At 42.1% G+C, this 21,036-nt stretch overlaps 3 protein-coding genes across 6 annotated transcripts in view; 2 read left to right on the top strand and 1 right to left on the bottom strand.

The window, feature by feature from the left end:
* The window catches only part of CDC14B (cell division cycle 14B), a 160,969-nt gene that overhangs the window by 6,914 nt on the left and 133,019 nt on the right, over positions 1–21,036 (top strand). The window contains exon 1 of one of the 4 annotated variants that reach the window (XM_021927750.2): positions 14,737–14,822. The exons of the other annotated variants lie outside the window; for them this stretch is intronic. The gene's annotated coding sequence lies outside the window, so the exon portion shown is untranslated. Of the gene's footprint in view, positions 1–14,736; positions 14,823–21,036 lie in introns of those variants that run through there. 4 annotated transcript variants of the gene reach the window in all.
* On the top strand, positions 955–14,426 carry LOC116270125 (putative uncharacterized protein encoded by LINC00269). The gene is made up of 5 exons (XM_031654878.1): positions 955–1,029; positions 2,374–2,400; positions 11,778–11,924; positions 13,672–13,773; positions 14,337–14,426. The coding sequence occupies exons 1-5, from the start codon at positions 955–957 to the stop codon at positions 14,424–14,426; spliced, it is 441 nt and encodes a 146-aa protein (XP_031510738.1).
* LOC101021708 (ubiquitin-like) lies at positions 15,706–16,262 on the bottom strand. Its single transcript, XM_031654012.1, has one exon. The coding sequence runs from the start codon at positions 16,227–16,229 to the stop codon at positions 15,792–15,794; it is 438 nt and encodes a 145-aa protein (XP_031509872.1). The 5' UTR covers positions 16,230–16,262; the 3' UTR covers positions 15,706–15,791.

The following is a 21,036-nucleotide window of genomic DNA, read 5'->3' as shown; positions in this document are numbered from 1 at the left end:
CAGGTGGAATAATTGTGTTGCAGAAATGGTACTGATGCCAGGGAGTTGCCAGTCAGTGCAAATTGTAATTGCTCTGTGCTTTTGAATGGGAAGGAATGTTCCCGGTTTCTGTTAGGGTTAGGAAGAGCTGGACTGAAACCACACTGTGGATATTTAGGATGGAAGAAGGGCATTGGCGCACACAAGTGACATTTCTTGGAAGTTTCTGAGATAGTCTGTGGGAATCACTGAATTGATAGGACAGATGTTTTGCTTTATAGGGGAAAGAATTTCAAGAGATCAAAACTCTCCACTCTCCCCTGTGAAGAAGCCAAAGGGCCCGAGATAAAATTGGACCACATTGATGTAGTTTCTTTCTGGCAAAGCCATGACTACCTGACTTTCACTGTTGCCAGCAGAGAAAGCTGCTTCACAGAGTTGTACATAAATGATTTATTGGACATCCCCTAGTTAGTCCCGTGCTACTTAGGCTAGGAGATGAATCATTACCTACTGAATTTTAGGAAAAGGAGCAAAACAAGTACATCATTCAGGTCTTCTGCAGGTCATGCTGTTTTCCAAATTGACTGTCATTAACAGCCCATTTTCCAGATATTTTATTCATTCAACAAATGCATAATGAATTTGTGCAAATGAATACCTACTCTGCCAAGCTTTCTTCCCCCTTCAAATGCTAAAAATAGAGCACTGCTAGAGATAGTCCCTGCTCTCATGCAGTTTATGTTTCCTGTGTTAATTGGGAAAACAACACTGGGAGGGTCTGAGGGAGAACTAGCATATAGAGTAACCATGTCGCATATTGTGATTGAAATCTTTAGGGAAGAAAAACTTTACTCAAAGAGTTTTTGAAGAGCCAATTCTATGAGGCCAACTATGCTAGCTGCTAGACACGAGGACACCGTGGAAACCTGGTCTCTGCCCCATCCCAGGGTTGAGCACAGGCGGGTTATCAGGATGGAGGCTCGATGCTCTCATGGGCCACAGATTTGTTGTGAGAATGAAGTGAAGGGGATGCCTGTGAAGTGCTTGGTTTGATGCCCATTGATGGCCAGGGCTGCATCAGTGTTCTCTCCTGTCACACGCGTGACAGCAGCCGCGAGGACAAAGGGCAGGCTGAGGCACAGTCATCACGCCTGGAAGGGTTTCAAACTAAGAAGCAAACATTCCTGTGTACTTGCACAAAAGGTTCAGTGAATCAGCACAGTGGAAATGCAGTGTGTTCCTGTCTCTGCTTCTGAGAGCGAGCTCAGGGCAGAAATGCTCCAGACGAGGCTGGCTCCATACTTGTCAGGGCAGCGGAGGAGGTTTGGCGCCGTGGTGATCATCTTTTCTGCCTTGGGAGAAACGTTACAGTTTCTCTTTAGAAAGATGCCCTGTAAGAGGAGGAATAAACCAAAGCTGTTACTTCATTCTTGAGGCTATTGTTATGTATTTTTCTTCTCCTGAAGACTTATATTGCCTAAGATTAAATTGCAGCTAAGTTTATTGTTGGGGAGGTCTTCTTAAAGATGGGAGACCCCTCTACCATGGGAGAGCCTGAGATAGAAAATAAAACAATATATGAAATTATTTACTGATAGAATATAAATTTTACGAGTGGTTAATTTAAAAAATGCTGTTCTTGTATATGTTTTAAAATAGTGTTTCACAGACAATTATCCAAAAGATTTGAAACTGACGGTGCATATTATTGGCAGACAGGGCCTTTTTTTGTTTGTTTGTTTGTAAAACAAATTGCCTTTCAAAGGACGTTTCCATGCTTAATGTGTCGCAGAGACACAAGTTATTTGGAAAGGTTGGGAGTAGGATATAAAGAAGAAATTAGATCTTTAAATCTATTTTTTATTACCCTGGGAAAAGTGAATTTTAGTAGCCAGTATTTTTTGTTTTCCTTCCCATCTTAGCTTCTGAATATTTTTATTACCTAAGTAAATCCTTCACATTAGAATTGTTATAAGGATTTGTAAGTTGACATGAAAACATAGACAGACTATTTGAACATCTCAAAGCCACGCCTCCTCTAGATCAGGCGCCTTTATGAATGAGGTAAGTAGGTGCGGGGTTGTTGAGGACAAATGTGGAAGAGATTGTATTAGAGACAAACAGACTGGTTCGCAGGAACTAACCAATCTTCAAATATTGTTTCTTTCCACTGTTTCATTTTTAGCTTCCAAAGTGAGTCATTTGATTTCTAGCGTTATAAGAAGAATTGACTTCCATATTAGGCAGGGATTACTTTTGAAAACATTTTCCAAAATTGATGGTAACCTTCCTAAACTCAAGGATATTGAACTGGAATGTGTACATCTCATCTGGACTCTCTAGTTTATATGAAAGTTTTACGCCCTTTTCTCTCTTTTTTTTTTTCTATAGCTTTTCATGGATACTGCTCCAACAAAGGTATTCAGATCATTGACTACTTTGCAGTTCTTTTATATTACTTTAAACTGTAGAATTTCATCTGTTAGTTGTCGTTCTTGGTTCCGTGCTTTCCTGTTTGCTTGTCTTAATCTTAGGAAGCAGATTCAGTTTTCTGGAACTGTAGAGCAGCGTTGGCATGTTTATGACTTAAGTGGAAATCTGTCTTTATATGAAAGGTTTTGTTGGTTTCTGTGATGGTTAATACTGAAAGTAGTTTCTGTGATATTTTATTGGATTAATATGAATACCAAGTTTTGGGTGGTAGATATTTTTTGGTAATATTCAATTTTTGTTTTTAAATTGAATCTCACTTTCGTAGGCTCTTGTGGAAAGGGTACTCACAGTGAGTTGTTATAACAGCTACTCCTGATTTTTTTTTTTTTGCGGTCATTTAGTTCTTTCTAGACATTTATTTGACTAATAGATTTATATCCTATTTACTGAGTTTGGCAAGAGGGAAATGTCATGAAATGCTAACTAGGGGAACAGGGTAGTGCTTCTATATTCTTTTTTTAATTTACAAAGTATTCTTGCTGGGTGTGGTGGCTCATGCCTATAATCCCAGCACTTTGGGAGGCTGAGGCGGGTGGATCACAAAGTCAGGAGATCGAGACCATCCTGGCTAACATGGTGAAACCCCATCTCTACTAAAAATACAAAAAAGTAGCCGGCCGTGGTGGCAAGCGCCTGTAGTCCCAGCTACTTGGGAGGCTGAGGCTGGAGAATGGTCTGAACCTGGGAGGCAGAGCTTGCAGTGCGCCGAGATTGCGCCACTGCACTCCAACCTGGGCAACAGAGTGAGACTCCGTCTCAAAAAAAAAAAAAAAAACATAAAAAAGTATTCTTACTCACTTTGACTTTCCAATGCCTCAGATATGGGCAGTAAGCAAAAAACAAATCTGAATGGGCGTGGGTGTGTGTGTGTGTGTGTGTGTGTGTGTGTATCTACATATCTTTCCGATTTAAAACAATTCTAACTTTAATCTCTTGGTCTTTTATACAGTTTCTTTAATCTCAGCATTGTTTATATTCTAGAGGAGCAGTTCTCTTAGAGAATGCTTCATTCACCAGTTGGTTCACAAATTTGGTCCTATTCATTGTCTTTGAGTCTGAAAGGCTGAAGAAGCTAGGCTGGATAAATTAATTCTAGTTGCATAAGATCACATATCAGCTTCATTTCTCAGGTAGTTCAGTTTTATACTATTAAAATTTGGGGCCGGGCGCGGTGGCTCAAGCCTGTAATCCCAGCACTTTGGGAGGCCGAGACGGGCGGATCACGAGGTCAGGAGATCGAGACCATCCTGGCTAACACGGTGAAACCCCGTCTCTACTGAAAATACAAAAAATTAGCCGGACAAGGTGGTGGCGCCTGTAGTCCCAGCTACTCGGGAGGCTGAGGCAGGAGAATGGCGTGAACCCGGGAGGCGGAGCTTGCAGTGAGCTGAGATCCGGCCACTGCACTCCAGCCTGGGCGACAGAGCGAGACTCCGTCTCAAAAAAATAAAAATAAAAATAAAAATAAAATAAAATAAAATTTGGTTGGCAGTGTACTTTTTACAAAATAAAAACATCTTGTTCCTGATGTCTGTGATATTTATTGTTCTTTCAAGTTCTCATTTGAAAGTAAAATTACTTTCTTGGCACTGCTTTGTGGTTTATGACGTTGATCTGTTTATATCCAATCCATAATGCAATACTATCATTACAGATTCTGAATTCTGCAAAGCCTTCTTTCAATTTTAGGACCATCTCAGCTGAATCATTCTTTGGGTTTTGCTCATTTATTATTTGTATTTATGTGAATGGTGCTATAGAATTAATTAATGTATCCATTCAACAAGTATTTATTGAGCAACTACTTGAATTGGGCCAAGTGTTATTAAAGAACGGAGGGGAAGGGATGTGAAGATTTATACATGCCCCTTTTCCCTGAAGACTGAGAAAGAATACACTCTTAAATCATCATCTCAATGAAGACAGGTAATGAAAGAATTAGTCATTATGTAGTTTTGCTCTTTTCTTCATTTAAATAGCATCAGTTTGAAAGAATTGTGTGTTGGAAATGTCACTCGATCATTCCTATACAAAATGAATAATTTGGACTGGGCGCAGTGGCTCACGGCTGTAATCCCAGCACTTTGGGGAGGCCATGGCGGGCAGATTACTGTAGGTCAGGAGTTCAAGGCCAGCCTTGCAAACATGGTGATGCCCCGTCTCTACTAAAAGTACAAAATTAGCCAGGCGTGTTGGCATGCACCTGTAATCTCAGCTACTCAGGAGGCTGAGGCAGGAGAATCGCTTGAACCAGAGGTTGCACTGAGCAGAGATTGCACCCTGCACTCCAGCCTGGGTGAAAGAGTAAGACTCCATCTCAAAAATATATATATGAACGAATAAGTTTTCCAATATCTGGTGAAAATAATCTGCCTTATGGTGTGTCTTTTCTTTGTGTGTGTGTGTGTGTGTTTTAACCTTTAAAAGAAACAACAGGGAAAAGTGTCATTTTGGTATGTAACTGATCATATATAAGTATATGTTAATAATTCACTGAAAACCCTATCTCTACTAAAATATATCTAAAGGAAAAGGTCTACATTTCAATTAATTCTACGTCTCTAATTTGGATCTCTAGCTATCCCAGAGGATATAATTTAAAATAAGATTTCTTGTTTATTCTCGGTAAGAAGTAATTACAGAGCACCTTTAAGATGAGTATTGCTTCTTAAATTGAAGGCACTAAAGATAAAGATTGCTAAATATTTCGGGAACTAGATTTAATTGTGTGACTTGAACTGAAAAGCATTCTAATTTTCCATTCATTTATGGGTGCTGGGGAAGAACTGCTTTGACATGAATGTATAATAGAATTCGAATGTCGGCCTTAAATTTTGGGGAGTTGTTCTCAGTTTGCTGTTGGAATTTATTATTGTAATACTGTCATTAGGTAGCTTGTTGGAAGCAGCTAATATGTGAAAGTGAAGCATCTTAACATGTATCTCTTTTCTGACAATGAACTGTCAAAAAAGCTTTGAGTTTAGCTAACAAACACAACTGAGGCTGGGATTTTAACTCCACTATTAATATATTCTAATTTTAAACTACTGTAACTGAAAGGGCGTACAGCACTAATTCAATCCAGATACGTTTGAGTGCGTTTGATAGTCTCATCCTTGCAACAACTGCTGAAAAAGATGTGGTAGAGATTTCAGACTGGACCACTGACGTCTGGGAATTGACACTAGCACGCAGACTGGGTCAGGCAAGGTATAGCCTGGTGCCGCCAGCTGGTTTGCATGGAAGACCTTATGCGTAAAAGTCAGAGAGAGTCAAACAAGATGGGTGCCTCTGAATGAATGGGATTCTTGGAAAGGAGGTTTGAACTAGGTTTTAAAGATTCTCATATTTTCCCCTCCACAACCAGAAGGAACTGTTCTGGATCACAGCAGCATAAGAGGACAGCGCCGGCCGGGCGCGGTGGCTCAAGCCTGTAATCCCAGCACTTTGGGAGGCCGAGACGGGCGGATCACGAGGTCAGGAGATCGAGACCATCCTGGCTAACACAGTGAAACCCCGTCTCTACTAAAAAATACAAAAAACTAGCCGAGCGAGGTGGCGGCGCCTGTAGTCCCAGCTACTCGGGAGGCTGAGGCAGGAGAATGGCGTGAACCCGGGAGGCGGAGCTTGCAGTGAGCCGAGATCACACCACTGCACTCCAGCCTGGGCGACAGAGCGAGACTCCGTCTCAAAAAAAAAAAAAAAGAGGACAGCGCCATTGCCCCTGTGGTGGCAGTTGTGTGGTGGGTGATAGCTGGGAGTGGGAATGGACTCTAGTCCAGCATGAGGGAAAGATTCTTCTCCAGCTTCCCCAGATCCATCCCACATTGCTCTTGTATTCTGACACTAACAAGCATTAAGACATCACATTAAACCTGAAGTAAGGAACAGCTTTGCTCCAAAATGAAAAAAAAAAAAAATTAATGAAATCTGTCTTACTGAGGAAGGCAGGACCTCAAAGCATCCCTTATCCATGGGGGCCTTTTCAGGTAGCATTGATTAGATTTTTAGAGCTTAAATTTATGGATTCAGAAGACAACCATTTCCTGCCACAGTGCTAACAGAATTTTTTCTTAATGTGAGAGTTTTGGGAGTTCTGAAAATAAAGATATGTGGGATATTCTGAAAGCTAACCAGTAATTCCCAATAAACTCAGATTTTTTTTTTTTTTTTTTTAAATCAAAGCTCTGGATTAAGAATTCTTATTTAAATTTTTTTTTTTTTTTTTGAGACACAGTCTTCCTGTCTTGGCCAGGCTGGCATGCAGTGACACAGTCATAGCAGCCTCCATTTCCTGTACTTGTGATCCTCCTGAGTAGCTGAGACTACAGGTGTACGCCACCCTGCCCAGCTAATTAAAAAAAAAATTTTTAGTAGGCCGGACACGGTGGCTCACGCCTGTAATCCCAGCACTTTGGGAGGCTGAGGCGGGCAAATCATCTGAGGTCGAGAGTTCGAGACCAGTCTGACCAACATGGAGACACCCCGTCTCTACTAAAAATACAAAATTAGCTGGGCGTGGTGGCATGTGCCTGTAATCCCAGCTCCTTGGGAGGCTGAGGCAGGAGAATCACTTGAACCTGGGAGGTAGAGGTTGCGGTGAGCCGAGATCATGCCATTGCACTCCAGCCTGGGTAACAAGTGTGAAACTCCATCTCCAAAAAATAAAAAAAAAAACAAGCACACAAAAAAACTTTTTTTTTTTCCCCCCCTGAGACGGAGCGTTGCTCTGTCTCCCAGGCTGGAGTGCAGTGGCGCGATCTTGGCTCACTGCAAGCTCCACCTCCCGGGTTCACGCCATTCTCCTGCCTCAGCCTCCCAAGTATCTGGGACTACAGGCAACCGCCACCACGCCTGCTAATTTTTTTGTATTTTTTAGTAGAGATGGGGTTTCACCATGTTAGCCAGAGCAGTGCTGGGATTACAGGCATGATCCACTGCGCCCGGCCCAAAACAACTTTTAGTAGAGATGAGGTCTCACTCCATTGCCCAGGTGGTCTAGAACTCCTGGGCTCAAGCTATCCTCCTGCCCAGGCTTCCCAAAGTGCTGGGATTACAAGCATGAGCACTGCACCTGGCTGGAACTCTTGGTTTAAAATGATTTCAGAGAACAAATAATATTCTTTTTTTTTTTTTTTTTTTGAGATGGAGTCTTGCTCTGTTGCCCAGGCTAGAGTACAGTTGTGTGATCTTGGCTCACTGCAACCTCCGCCTCCCGGGTTCAAGCGATTCTCCTGCCTCAGCCTCCTGAGTAGCTGGGATTACCACATGTCACCACACTGGCTTATTTTTGTATTTTTAGTTGAAATGGGGTTTTGCCATGTAGACCAGGCAGGTCTTGAACTTTTGACCTCTGCCCACCTCAGCCTCCCAAAGTGCTGGGATTACAGGCATGAGCCACCATGCCCGGGTAACAAATATTATTTTAATATGGAGACTTATGAATGTAAATATTAAGTTTTGTCCTTTAATGGTATCAAAGCTATTTTTTAGAAAAAGCTGATTTTTTGGGTACCTGTTACACATCCTATTGAACGTAACACAAGCAGTGCTGCTTTGTTGTAACTATTTGTTTTTGAAAAAAAATTTTTTTTGAGGCAAAGTTTCGCTCTTGTTGCGCAGGCTGGAGTGCAGTGGCTCAATCTCGCCTCACTGCAACCTCTGTCTCCCGGGTTCAAACGATTCTCCTGCCTCAGCCTCCCGAAGTGCTGAGATGACATGCGTGAGCCACCGCCCCTGGCCCTTGAAATATTTTACTGAAACTAAGTAGGCACATATATGTCTGCAGTCAGTGTCTTGCTTTGCGTTCCCCAGAACAGATGCTGAGTCAAGGGTCCAGTGCAAGTACTTCCTTGGGGAGTGATCCCAGGAAGCACTCACAGGGGAGTGGGGAAGTGAGATGGTAAGGAAAGGCTAGCCACAAATGGCTCAGTATCAGGCAGGTGACTACTGTGGGAATGGAGTTAGAGGCTGCAGGGGAATCCTGGGAGCCAGTATAGGAGACACGCTGCAGAGTTATCCTCACTGAGGGTTGAGGGTGTGGGATGTTTATATGCCAGTCACTTACCCCTGCTTGAGGCTTGGCTGGGGAGTGGGGAGTGATCATTTTCAAGTCCTGTGACAGGAGGCAAAATGGACTCTTTAGACCAGAGAAAGCCCTGAAAGAAATACTGGTGCAATTGGAAATTGTGCTGCAAGTGGGGAGGAGATATGACTGGTTCTTAACAGCACCTGCTGCATTCCATTACGTTATTGTAATTTTTTTCCTCTGTGCTCTTAGTGCTATTATTGTAAGTTCTTAGCTGGTTCCCTCCCAACCATTATCCCTAAATTGGATGTGTTATTGTCACTATGTTGTGTCCTGGTAGGGCATTTTTGACAGTGAATGTTGCATATGCATATGACAGGGTGGATTTGTTAGAAGCAATGGAAAGGTGAGTACTAAACTGGCTGTTTAAAATGTAAGCCTCGGCCGGGCATGGGGGCTCACACCTGTAATCCCAGCTACCTGAGGTCAGGAGTTCGAGACCAGCCTGGCCAACATGGTGAAACCCCATCTCTACTAAAATACAAAAAAAGTAGCCGGGCATGGTGGCACGCGCCTATAATCCCAGCTACTTGGGAGGCTGAGGCAGGAGAATCGCTTGAACCCAGGAGGATGAAGTTGCAGTGAGCCAAGATCATGCCACTACACTCCAGCTGCAACCCCCACCACCGCCCCTGCCAGGAAAAAAGGCCGGATGTGGTGGCTCACGCCTGTAAGGCAGGGGGATTACTTGAGGTTGGGGATTCGAGACCAGCCTGAGCAACATGGAGAAACCCCATCTCCACTAAAAGTATAAAATTAGCGGGGCATGGTGCTGCATGCCTATAATCCCAGGTTACTCAGGAGGCTGAGGCAGGAGAATCGCTTGAACCTGGGAGGCAGAGGTTGCAGTGAGCTGAGGTTGCGGTGAGCCAGGTTTGCACCATTGCACTCCAGCCCGGGCAACAACAGTGAAACTCTGTCTCAAAATAATAGTAATAATAATAATAATAAATAAATGCAAGCTTCACGAGGCCTTTTCAAATGTTTAAGGAAACCAGGTAAAGATAAGTATGCAATTAAGGACTGTTGGAAGTTGTGTGATTTTTATGAAAGGCTTTATAAACATCACCGTACTTGGAGGTTTGACTAACAGTTGTGTGACTAGAATTATGGCCAGTGACAGGTCCTGACTTCAGTGAATGCGGAGTGACTGGAAAAGCTGAGCCATTGCCAGTGTAGCATGCCAGGAAAGGATCTCCACAGAGACTGCGGATTCCGTTCAAGTTCCATTTCCAGGAACTCCTTGTCCTCAGCTAGACAGAGTGTGTGCCTGTAAAGTCGACCACTTTAAGTCTTTTATTTCGAACAAGGGCAGATAACAAATACTTAGGTACTCCTGGGAATGTTTCAAGGTGGATCTACTGGTTTAATTGTTTCAGGGTTTCTAATCTGTGTGTCACATGCTTACACGAAGCTAGGCAGTAGGGAGATCACAGGTTACCACGTGATATCACTCGGTGCTGTTTACTATCAGTACCTTTTTGGATGCTTTCCTCGCTATTAAAATCTTGCGCAGTGCCTTTTCATTTTTTCTTCAGAGATAATTCAGTCTGTTCTTAGTGAAGGGGAAAAATAAGTCATACTGCTAATCTTGTAAGAAGTGGAATTTAACATGCTCAGCTTTCACATGGGATCAAGATTCAATAATAAAAGCCTTGACATTGGAAGCATAATAATTTTAGAAATAATTTTTCTGCAGTTTCTCGAATGTCCGTGGGCAGCATTTAGAACGTGTTTGACTAAGTAGTGCCGGTCTTCCTCCCTTTTAAGCCTGCACTTGTGGTGCAACCAGGTTTCTAGTTTCATGACGCATTTATCATTGGCCTACGCCTGGCCCTTGGTTCAGCTTCCTGTATTTTTCAGACGTGACCAACTAGACAGCACTATACCTCTTCACCTAGAGTTGCTTTCTTTTTCTAAGTTTTTCATTTCATTTTATTTTTTTAATAGGTAATGTATGCATGTAGTTTAAAATTCAAAAGATTTACAAAAGAGTAAACAACATAGACTAAGGCACTTTCCTGTTTTCCCTCCCCATAATCTGTCAATATTACTAACCTCTTGTGTGTCTTACCAGAGATGTTCTGTGTATTTACGTGTGTACGTGTGTGTGTGTGTGTGTGTGTGTGTATGTTTCCATCTCCTCAAATTACAGCACATAATTCTCATTGTTCTGCATCTTGGCTTTTTCACTGCTCTTAGGGTTACTCAGTGAGCACAGAATTGGAACAAAGGGAGATGGAAGATCTTAACGGATGGTTAAGCTGCTGGTTTCCATCCAGTAGCTGGCTGGAGGCTGATGGTTTCAAGCTGCTCTAAGTTGAGATGTGGTGATAATAGCCTTGGTGTAGTCAGTGTCTCTTCAGTGCTAAGGCTCATGCTAAACCTGTGTCTCTCCCCAGCCCGCAAATAAAGTTTTTATGATATAGGTGCTCATTACTTTTAAAAAAAGAATGCAGAGAGGAAAAAAAAAATCATCAGTGATCCTAATAGCATAAAATAGCTAACTCCAGTAGTTAGGTGAGACTCGGTTGTGTGGTGATACAGTTTGGCTTTGTCCCCACCCAAATCTCATGAATTGTAGGTCCCACAATTCCCACGGGTACTGGGAGGGACCCTGGTGGGAGGTCATTGAATCATGGGGGCAGGTCTTTCCTGTGCCGTTCTCGCGATAGTGAATAAGTCTCATGAGATCTGATGGCTTTATAAAGGGGAGTTTCCCTGCACAAGTTCCCTTCCCTTGTCTGCTGCTATGTGAGACATTCTGCCACGATCCTGAGGCTTTCCAGCCACGCGGAACTCTGAGTCTATTAAACCTCTTTCTTTTGTAAATTACGCAGTCTTGGGTATGTCCTTATCAGCAATGTGAAAACGGACTACTATATGTGTTAATAAAAAATAAGACCCCCAGATCTCAGCAGCTGAAAATACAGATGTAATTCTTGTTTTTTGCAGAGGTGCTGTGCTTCAGCAGGGAACTGTGCTTGTTGTGACTGCTTGGGGAACATGGGCTGATGAGCAGCATCTTCTCAGTATTACCGGTCCCTGTGCAGAGGGAAAAGAGCTGTGGAAGGTCTGGAATTAACATTTAGATGCCTTTTTCCACTCATAGCTCACTGGCCAGAAGTAATCAAATGGCTCCACCCAACAGGCAATGTGCCTGTTAGGTAGGGAGCCAGAAATATTTGGTGAACAGCACTAATGACTACCACAGTTAGGTTTTTTTTTTTTTCTTTTTTTTTTGCGACTGAGTCTCGCTCTGTCACCCAGGCTTAAGTGCAGTGGCGCGATCCCGGCTCACTGCAAGCTCCACCTCCTGGGTTCATGTCATTCTCCTGCCTCAGCCTCCCAAGCAGCTGGGACTACAGGTGCCTGCCACCACACCCAGCTAATTTTTTGTATTTTTAGTGGAGACGAGATTTCACAGTGTTAGCCGGAATTATCTCAATCTCCTGACCTAGTGATCTGCCTGCCTCAGCCTCCCAATTTTTTTTTTTTTTTTTTTTTGAGACGGCGTCTTGCTCTGTCACCCAGGCTGGAGTGCAATGGCGTGATCTCGGCTCGGGGGTGGCGTGATCTCGGCTCGGGGGTTTAAGTGATTCTCCTGTCTCAGCCTCCCAAGTAACTGGGACTACAGGCACCCGCCACCACACCCAGCTAATTTTTGTAGTTTTAGTAGGTGGGGTTTCACCATGTTGTCCAGGCTGGTCTCAAACTCCTGACCTCAAGTGATCTGCTGCCTTGGCCTCCCAAAGTGCTGGGTTTACAGGTGTGCCATGCCCAGCTCTTTTGTAAGTTTTTTTTTTTTTTTTTTTTTTTTTGAGACGGAGTCTCTTTCTGTCACCAGACTGGAGTGTAGTGGTGCAATCTCGGCTCACTGCAACCTCTGTCTCCCGGGTTCAAGCAATTCTCCTGCCTCAGCCTCCTGAGTAGTTGGGACTACAGGTATGCACCACCATGCCCAGCTAATTTTTGTATTTTTAGTAGAGACGGGGTTTCACCATATTGGCCGGGATGGTCTCAATTTCTCTACCTCGTGATCTGCCTGCCTTGGCCTCACAAAGTGCTGGGATTACAGGTTGTGAGCCACTGCACCTGACCCCACAGTTAGGTTTTTAGATTGTTCAGAGCATGTTTAGATACACAGCTATGTCTATAGAGAAATACACTTACATTTTTTTTTGAGAAGTCTTGCTGTGTCGCATACACTTTCACATCAACAAGATAAATATTCCAAGTACTATTATATCATTACTTTTTTCCTATTTCATATAATGTAGTGGAATATTTTATTGTCATAAACACTTCTAAACATGGATATCTTTTTTTAGTGGATGCATACTGTTCCATTATATGGTTGCATAATAATCTATTTCCTTGTGTGTCCTCTACTGAGCAAAATGTACATAAATTCATTTGCATAACATTGGGTAGAAAATTTTAGGAGTTGTGGACACTATCCCTAGCCAAGCCATGGCTTGCTGTTACAGTTTATAGGTTATAAACACAAGCGCTAGGCCGGGTGCGGTGCTTCATGCCTGTAATCCCAGCACTTTGGGAAGCTGAGGCGGGCGGATCACTTGAGGTCAGGAGTTTGAGACCAGCCTGGCCAATATGGTAAAACCCTGTCTCTACTAAAAATATAAAAATTAGCCGGGCTTGGTGGTGCACACCTGTAATCCCAGCTACTTGGGAGGCTGAGGCGGGAGAATCGCTCGAGCTTGGGAGGCGGAGGTTGCAGTGAGCCAAGATCGCACCATTGCGCTCCAGCCTGTACAACAGAGTAAGACCCCATCTCAAAAACAAAAGCAAAAACATAAGCTCTGTTTAGAATACTCTCTCCTTATCCCATTAATCTCCCTCATAAGATACCTTTTAATAACTTTTTACACTTGATATTTTGGTAGGTAAATAAATTCACATGGTTCTGAGAATAAGTATAAAGTGAACAGCCTCTCATCAGCCCCTCCTTGTCCTCATCCGTCCAGTTCTTCTCACTCCTGCTATCCCTCACAGATTTTAAGTTTTCATTTCCCTCCAGAGTTTTTTTTTTTTTTATTTTTTTTTAAAAAAATAGATAATTTTTTTTTTTTTTTGTAGTAGAGATGGGCTCTTGTTATGTTGTGCAGGCTGGTCTCAAACTTCTGGCCTCAAGTGGTTCTCCCACCTCAGCCTACCAAAGTGCTGGGATTACAGGTGTGAGCCACCATGCTCAGCCAAGATTCTTTAAAAAATTATTATTTTACCCTTTTTATTTTGGGATAAATTTAGATTTGTAGAAAAGTTGTATTTAGAAATAATGGCCGGGTACGGTGGCTCATGCCTGTAATCCCAGCACTTTGGGAGGCCAAGGTGGATGGATCACAAGGTCAAGAAATTGAGAGCATCCTGGTCAACATGGTGAAACCCCGTGTCTCCTAAAAATACAAAAATTAGCTGGGTGTGGTGGTGCGCGCCTGTAGTCCCAGCTACTTCGGAGGGTGAGGCAGGAGAATCGCTTGAACCTGGGAGGTGGAAGTTGTAATAAGCTGGGATTGCACCACTGCACTCCAGCCTGGCGACGGAGACTCCGTCTCAAAAAAAGAGAAGAAAAGTTACAGAAATAATACAGAGAGCTCACCCAGTTTCCTGAAATGAAAACATCTTATGTTGCCATAGTGTATTTGTCACAACTAAGAAGCTAACATCATTGTGAATTATTAGCTAAACTCTAGATTTTATTTGGATTTCCCCAGGTTTTTCATTAATATCTTTTTTCTGCTCCTGGATACAGTCCAGGATACTACATTGCATTAAACAGATTCTCTTCGAATTGAGAGATAGCTTGTGCTCCGCGTGGCTCTGCACTTCTGTTCTCAACTGATGATGTCATAATTCATTGATTCCAAAATCCAATATAATGTTACTATTATTTTTGCTTACTTTTTTTTTCTTGAGACAGAGTTTCACTCTTGTTGCCCAGACTGGAGTGCAATGGCGCAATCTCGGCTCACCACAACCTCCGCCTCCTGGTTCAAGTGATTCTTCTGCCTCAGCTTCTCGAGTAGCTGGGATTACAGGCACCCACCACGATGCCTGGCTAATTTTTTGTATTTTTAGTAGAGATAGGGTTTCACCATGTTGGCCAGGCTGGTCTTGAACTCCTGACCTCAGGTGATCCGCCCACCTCGGCCTCCGAAAGTGCTGGGATTATAGGCGTGAGCCCCCACACCCAGCTTTAAGTACTTCTAAGAAAGGAGAAATGCTGCCAATTATAATTGTAAGTTACTGGTTATAAGATATGGCATAATTTCAGAGATATTCAAATGTGAGAAAAGTACATTTTAGATTTGATGGAATATGATACATCTTGGAAAGATTTCAACTTTATTTCACAGAATTTTCTCATTATTTTTGTACCTACATAGAATTTCACTTTATAATATACAAAAGATTTTTAAGCAATCCCTTATTGATGCTCATGTGGATTGTTTTCTGTCTTTAGGTATTAAAATGCTGTATTCAATAATCTGGTACCTATATGTCATTTCACATATATACAGATGTGTATCAGAGTGGCATTCCAAAAGTGCACTGCTGAGTTAGAGGTATATGTATTTGTAATTTTGATGGAAGATCTACCAATTTACAGTCCCACTAGCAATGTATGAGAGTATTTTTTTTTAATAACGTCACAAATAGGCCAGATGCAGTGGCTCACACCTGTAATCCCAGCACTTTGGGAGGCCCAGGCAGGTGGATCACAAGGTCAGAAGTTCAAAACCAGCCTGGCCAAGATGGTGAAACCCCATCTCTACTAAAAAATACAAAAATTAGCTGGGCGCAGTGGCAGGTGCTTGTAATCCCCACTACTCGGGAGGCTGAGGCAGGAGAATTGCTTGAACTCGGGCGGCAGAGGTTGCGGTGAGCCAAGATCGTGCCACTGCACTCCAGCCCGGGTGACAGAATGAGACTCCATCTCAAAAAAAAACTTAACAAAGTGTGTTACCAAACTTTTAGATTTTTGTCAATCTAATAGGTAGAAAATTAGAGTCTCAATGTAGTTTTCATTTGTATTTCTCTTTTGAGTATAGATTGAGTTTCTGAAAACTGGCCATAAATATTCTTTGTGCATTGTTCTATTGGGCTATTGGCTGTTTCCATTTTTTTTTTTTTTTTTTTTTTTTTTAGTTCGTGTCTTTTATTAACTCATACAGTTACTTGTCTTCTGGCTTGTTGAAGCAATAAGTCAGACAACATTTGCCACAATAATGTCTGTCAAAGTGGCTTGCCATAAACACCCCAGCCCACATTCATCAGATGGGCACTCTCGACGAAGGCGACTAATTTTGCCATTCTCATCCACCTTATAATATTTCAGGACAGCCAGCTTAACCTTCTTTCTCTTGTGCTTATTCTTCTTGGGAGTGGTGTAAGACTTCTTCTTCCTTTTCTTAGCACCACCACGAAGTCTCAAAACAAGATGAAGAGTAGACTCCTTTTGAATATTGTAGTCAGACAAAGTACGTCCATCTTCCAGTTGCTTGCCAGCAAAGATCAGTCTTTGCTGATCAGGAGGAATTCCTTCCTTATCCTGGATCTTGGCCTTTACATTTTCTGTCGTATCCGAGGGTTCAACTTCGAGGGTGATGGTCTTCCCCGTAAGGGTTTTCACGAAAATCTGCATTTTTGTGGCGGCTCCACCGCAGATGGTGGATCGAAAAGCTGTTTCCAATTTTTATGTTATTATCTGTGATGAATTACAAATGTATTTTCTTTTTGTCGTTTACCTTTTGATTTGCTTATACTTGGTTAGTGCTTTGTGTTTGCCACACAAAGTTTATAGCTGACTCTGTTACTCTTTTCTGTTACGGCTTCTGGATTTTAAGCCATAATTGTACTCAACAGATTTATTGAGGAGTTCCTCTATGTTTTCTTCCATTTCTCCCATCCTAGCCTTTACACTATTGTCCTCATGAATTTTACTTTTACATATATTATAAATCCTGTTACTTTTGTTAATTACTTTTGTCAAAATAATCGTCTTTTAAATGAGGACAATAAATTCTTAAACATTTGTCCACGTAGTAGTTAGCATTTCTAGGGCCATTCATTCCATGGTATAAATACAGATTTCCAGCTGGCATTTTCCTTCTACCTGGAAGATGTCTTTTAACATTTTTTAGGGTGTAGATCTGCTAGTGATGAACTGTTTTGTCTTCTGAACGTCTAAAAATGTCTTCATTGTGCCTTTGTTGTTGAAGATTTTTGTTTAGTGGTGAACTCTAGGTTGACATTTTTCATTTTTTTTCTTTCAATACTTTAAAGATGTTTCTCTCCTGCTTTTTTTTTTTGTTTGTTTGTTTGTTTGTTTGTTTTCAAACAAGGTCTTTCTTTGTTACCTTGGCTGGAGTGCAATGACACAATCTCGGCTCACTGCAACCTCTGCCTCCTGGGTTCAGACGATTCTCCTGCCTCAGCCTCCTGAGTAGCTGGGATCACAGGCATGTGCCACCACGCTCGGCTAATTTTTGTATTTTTAGTAGAGACAGGGTTTCACCATGTTGGCCAGGCTCATCTCGAACTCTTGACCTCAGGTGATCCACCTGCCGCAGCCTCCCAAAGAACTGGATTACAGGCATGAGCCGCTGCACCTGGTCCTCTCCTGTCTTATCACTTGAATTGGTAGCAACAATAAATCTGATAGCCTTCTTTGTTTCCCTGTGTGTAATATTTTTTTTTTTTCTCTGACTGCTTTTAAGATTTTCTCTTGTTGGCTTTGAGCAGTTTGTGATGTGCATTGGTGTGGTTTTCTTTATGTTTCATGTGCTTGAGATTGGTTGAACTTCTTGGATCTGGGTGCTTACAGGATTCATCAGTTTAGAAAGCTCTCAGCCATTATTTATGTAAATATTTTTTCTGCCTCCTTCTCCTTAACATACAAATACCTGCTTATTAGACCATTTTTACGTTATTGTACAGCTCACTCTTATGCTTTTGTTTTTTTAAAGATAAGGAAGGTCTCCCTCCGTTGTCCAGGCAGGAGTGTAGTGGTGTGATCATAGCCCACTGCAGCCTCGACCTCCTGGATTCAAGTGATCCTCCCACCTCAGCCTCCTGTAGCTGGGACTACAGGCACACGTCACCACTCCTGGCTAATTTTTGTATTTTTGGGTAGAGACAGGATTTCACCATCTTGTCCAGGCTGGTCTCTAACTCCTGGGCTCAAGCAATCCTCCCTCCTTGGCCTCCTAAAATGCTGGGATTATAGGAGTGAGCCACTATGCCTGGCCTTCACTTTTTTTGTATTGTTTTCCCCTCTCTTTTCATTTGTATAGTTTCTAATGCTGTGCCTTTAAGTTCACTAATCTTTTCTTATGTCTTATCTGCCATTAGTCCTATCCAGTGTATTTTACATCTCGTAATTGTAGTTTTTATTTTCAGAAAAGTTCAGTTTGGGCCATTTTTATATCTTTCATGTCTTTTTTTTTTTTTTTGAGATGGAATCTTGCTCTGTCTCTCAGCAGGCTGTAGTGTCATAGCACAATCTCGGCTGACTATGACGTCCGCCTCCTGGATTCAAGCAGTTCTCCTGTCCAGCCTCCTGAGTAGCTGGAACTACAGGTCTGCACCACCATGCCCAGATAATTTTTGTATTTTTAGTAGAGACAGGGTTTCACCATGTTGGCCAGGCCAGTCTCAAACTCCTGACCTCATGATCTGCCCCCTTCAGCCTCCCAAAGTGCTGATATTACAGGCATGAGCCACCATGCCCAGCCTTTTTTCTTTTCTTTTTTTTTAATAACAGCTCTAATTCACATACCATGCAGTTCACCAACTTAAAATGTATATTTCAATGGTGTGTTTGTTGAAAGTTATATTTTACATAGTATTCAAATGTTATTTAATTTTAAATATTTTTAAAGCTTTTTCAAATAATAGAATATTTGTAGAGTTGTGTACCTGTTACCATGATCTGATTTTAATGTATTTTCATTATCCCCTCAAAAATGCTTATACCCAGTAGCAGCTGTTCCCTTCCCCTCACCTCTCCCAGCTAGGTGCAACTACAAACCTACTTTCTCTCACTACATGTTTCCTATTTTGAATATTTCATATAAACGAGATCTTACTATGTGTGTTCTTCTGTTCCTGGTTTCTTTTCACACAGCATGTTTGTGAGGTCCACCTATTTGGTAGTATGTATTAGTACTTACTCCATTTTATGGCTGAATACTGCATTGTATGATGATATCATATTTTGTTTATCAGTTGATGAACATTCAAGCTGTTTCTCCGTTTAGGCTATTATGAATAGTGCTGTTATGAACATTCACAGGCAAGTTTTTATGTGGGCGTGTATAGGTAGATGCCTATCTTACTGAATATATGGAATAAGTTATAGTAACTTTTAGTGTGTTTCTCTGCTAATTCCAACTGTGTATCAGTTCTATGTCTGTTTTGGTTGATTATTTTCTTCTTTACGGGTCATGCTTTTCTGCTTCTTTGTATGCCTGGCAATCTTGGATTGGATGCTGAATTTTACTTCATGGATGTTAAATATTTTTGTATTGTTATAAATCTTGAACTTTGTTCAGAGACGTAGTTAAGTTACTTAAACAGTCTGATACTTTTAGATCTTGCTTTTGTGATTTGTTAGGCAGACCTGGACCAATGCTTAGTTGAGGGCTAATCTTTCTTTTTTTTTTCTTTTGAGACAGAGTCTCACTCTCCCTCCAGGCTGGACTGCGGTGGTGTGATCTCAGCTCACTGCAACCTCCGCCTCCCGGGTTCAAGCATTTCTTCTGCTTCAGCCTCCTGAGTAGCTGGGACTACAGGCGCCCACCATCACACCCAGCTAGTTTTTCTATTTTAGTAGAGACGGGGTTTCACCATCTTGGCCAGGATAGTCTCTGTCTCTTGACCTCGTGATCCGTCCGCCTCAGACTCCCAAAGTGATGGGATTACAGGCGTGAGCCACCGCGCCCGGCCAAGGGCTAATTATTATTTATTTCCTGAGCACTCCATCCAGTGCCCCATGATGCCTTAGGAGTGCTGAGAACAAGCGCTTATCAGAGCCTATATGATTCTGCTGTAATTCTTTCAGATGATTCTCTCCTGGGTTTTTTGTTTGTTTGTTTGTTTTTGAGATAGCCTTGCTCTGTTGCCCAGGCTGGAGTGCAGTGGCGCAATCTCGGCTCACTGCAACCTCTGCCTCCCAGGTTCAAGTGATTCTCATTCCTCAGCCTCCTGAGTAGCTGGGATTACAGGCATGCATCACCACACCGTGCCAATTTTTATGTTTTCAGTAAAGAAGGGATTTTGACATGTTGCCTAGGTGGGTCTTAAACTCCTGGACTCAAGTGATCCACCTGCCTCGGCCTCCCAAAGTGCTGAGATTACAGGTGTGCACCACTGCGCCCACCCTCTCCTGGGTCTTTAGTAGTTTTCTCACTTGCATATTCTATGTTCTCTTGAATTCTGTTGGATACTTTGGACCCTTTGCAAATCTCTAGGGTTCTCTATTCTGTGCAGCTTTCTTCTCTTTGGTTACTGTGTCCTGGGAGCTCTTGCTGCCTTGATTTTCCCTGGACTCAGCTCCATGTCCTTAATTCAGGGCATCTGCCAGGTTCTGCCTCAGTTTACTCTCTGTGCAGCAGCGGTAAGCTGAGGCAGTTGCAGGGCTCACCTTTTTGTTTCCTGTGTCTCAGGGATTGCCTGTGTCCTTCGTTGCTTGATATCCAGTCTTGAAAAACATATAATGTATTTTGTTTTTTATAATTTAAGTTGCTTTTTCCGGAGGAATAGTAAATCTGGTTCCTGTCGCTCTATCTTGTCTAGTAGTGGAAATCTTATGTTTTCTTCTAGATTTTTTGTTTTTATTTTCTTACATCTAAATGTTTTCTTCATTTTAAGTGTACTCAGCTGTGAGGTCATAGAGTTACTTTATTTATCTTTTCAGATTGCTACCTGATACTATTTATTTACTTGACATCTAGTTTATCATCTTTATCATGTATTACATTCCTGAATGTGTTCGGGTCTATCTTAGGACTTCTCTTGACTTCTCTTCTTTGTGTATGTCTGTTGGATGCCAGCAACTCTCTGTTTTAGTAACAGAGGCCTTTGAATATCTTTACATATCCAGTTGTGCTAGCCCTTTTTAGAGTTTTTTTCCCCCCAGCTTTCTTTGAAACTCTTCTTGTTTGTTCTTGCTTATTTTTCCATATGAACTTTAGGATCCACTTGCCTTCCATGAAGAAACACAAAATCCTGTTAATTATTTACATGAATTAGCCTAGGCAGAAAAAAATAGTTATAATGACTTGTCTGTTCACAAACATGGTATGGCTTGCCTTTTTGTTTTTTGTTTTTTGAGACCAAGTCTTGCTCTGTCGCCCGGGCTGGAGTGCAGTGGTGCCATCTCAGCTCACTGCAGCCCCTTCCTGGGTTCAAGAAGTTCTCCTGCCTCAGTCTCCCGACCAGCTGGGACT

This window comes from Papio anubis, chromosome 13 (assembly GCF_008728515.1).
Source record: "Papio anubis isolate 15944 chromosome 13, Panubis1.0, whole genome shotgun sequence".
Taxonomy (NCBI): Eukaryota; Metazoa; Chordata; class Mammalia; order Primates; family Cercopithecidae; genus Papio; species Papio anubis.
Note: the sequence above shows the minus strand (reverse complement) of the source record. Positions and strands in the feature narration are given on the sequence as shown.

What these genes read in the sequence shown, in the direction of transcription:
- LOC116270125 (XM_031654878.1), top strand. Translation starts at nt 955, where the DNA reads ATGGAGGCTCGATGCTCTCATGGGCCACAGATTTGTTGTGAGAATGAA. An exon ending in TGGATACTGCTCCAACAAAG is followed by an intron (nt 2,401 to 11,777) that starts GTATTCAGATCA and finishes TGACTACCACAG; the next exon opens with TTAGGTTTTTTTTTTTTTCT. An exon ending in CAGCCTCCCAAGCAGCTGGG is followed by an intron (nt 11,925 to 13,671) that starts ACTACAGGTGCC and finishes GTAGTAGAGATG; the next exon opens with GGCTCTTGTTATGTTGTGCA.
- LOC101021708 (XM_031654012.1), bottom strand. Translation starts at nt 16,229, where the DNA reads ATGCAGATTTTCGTGAAAACCCTTACGGGGAAGACCATCACCCTCGAA.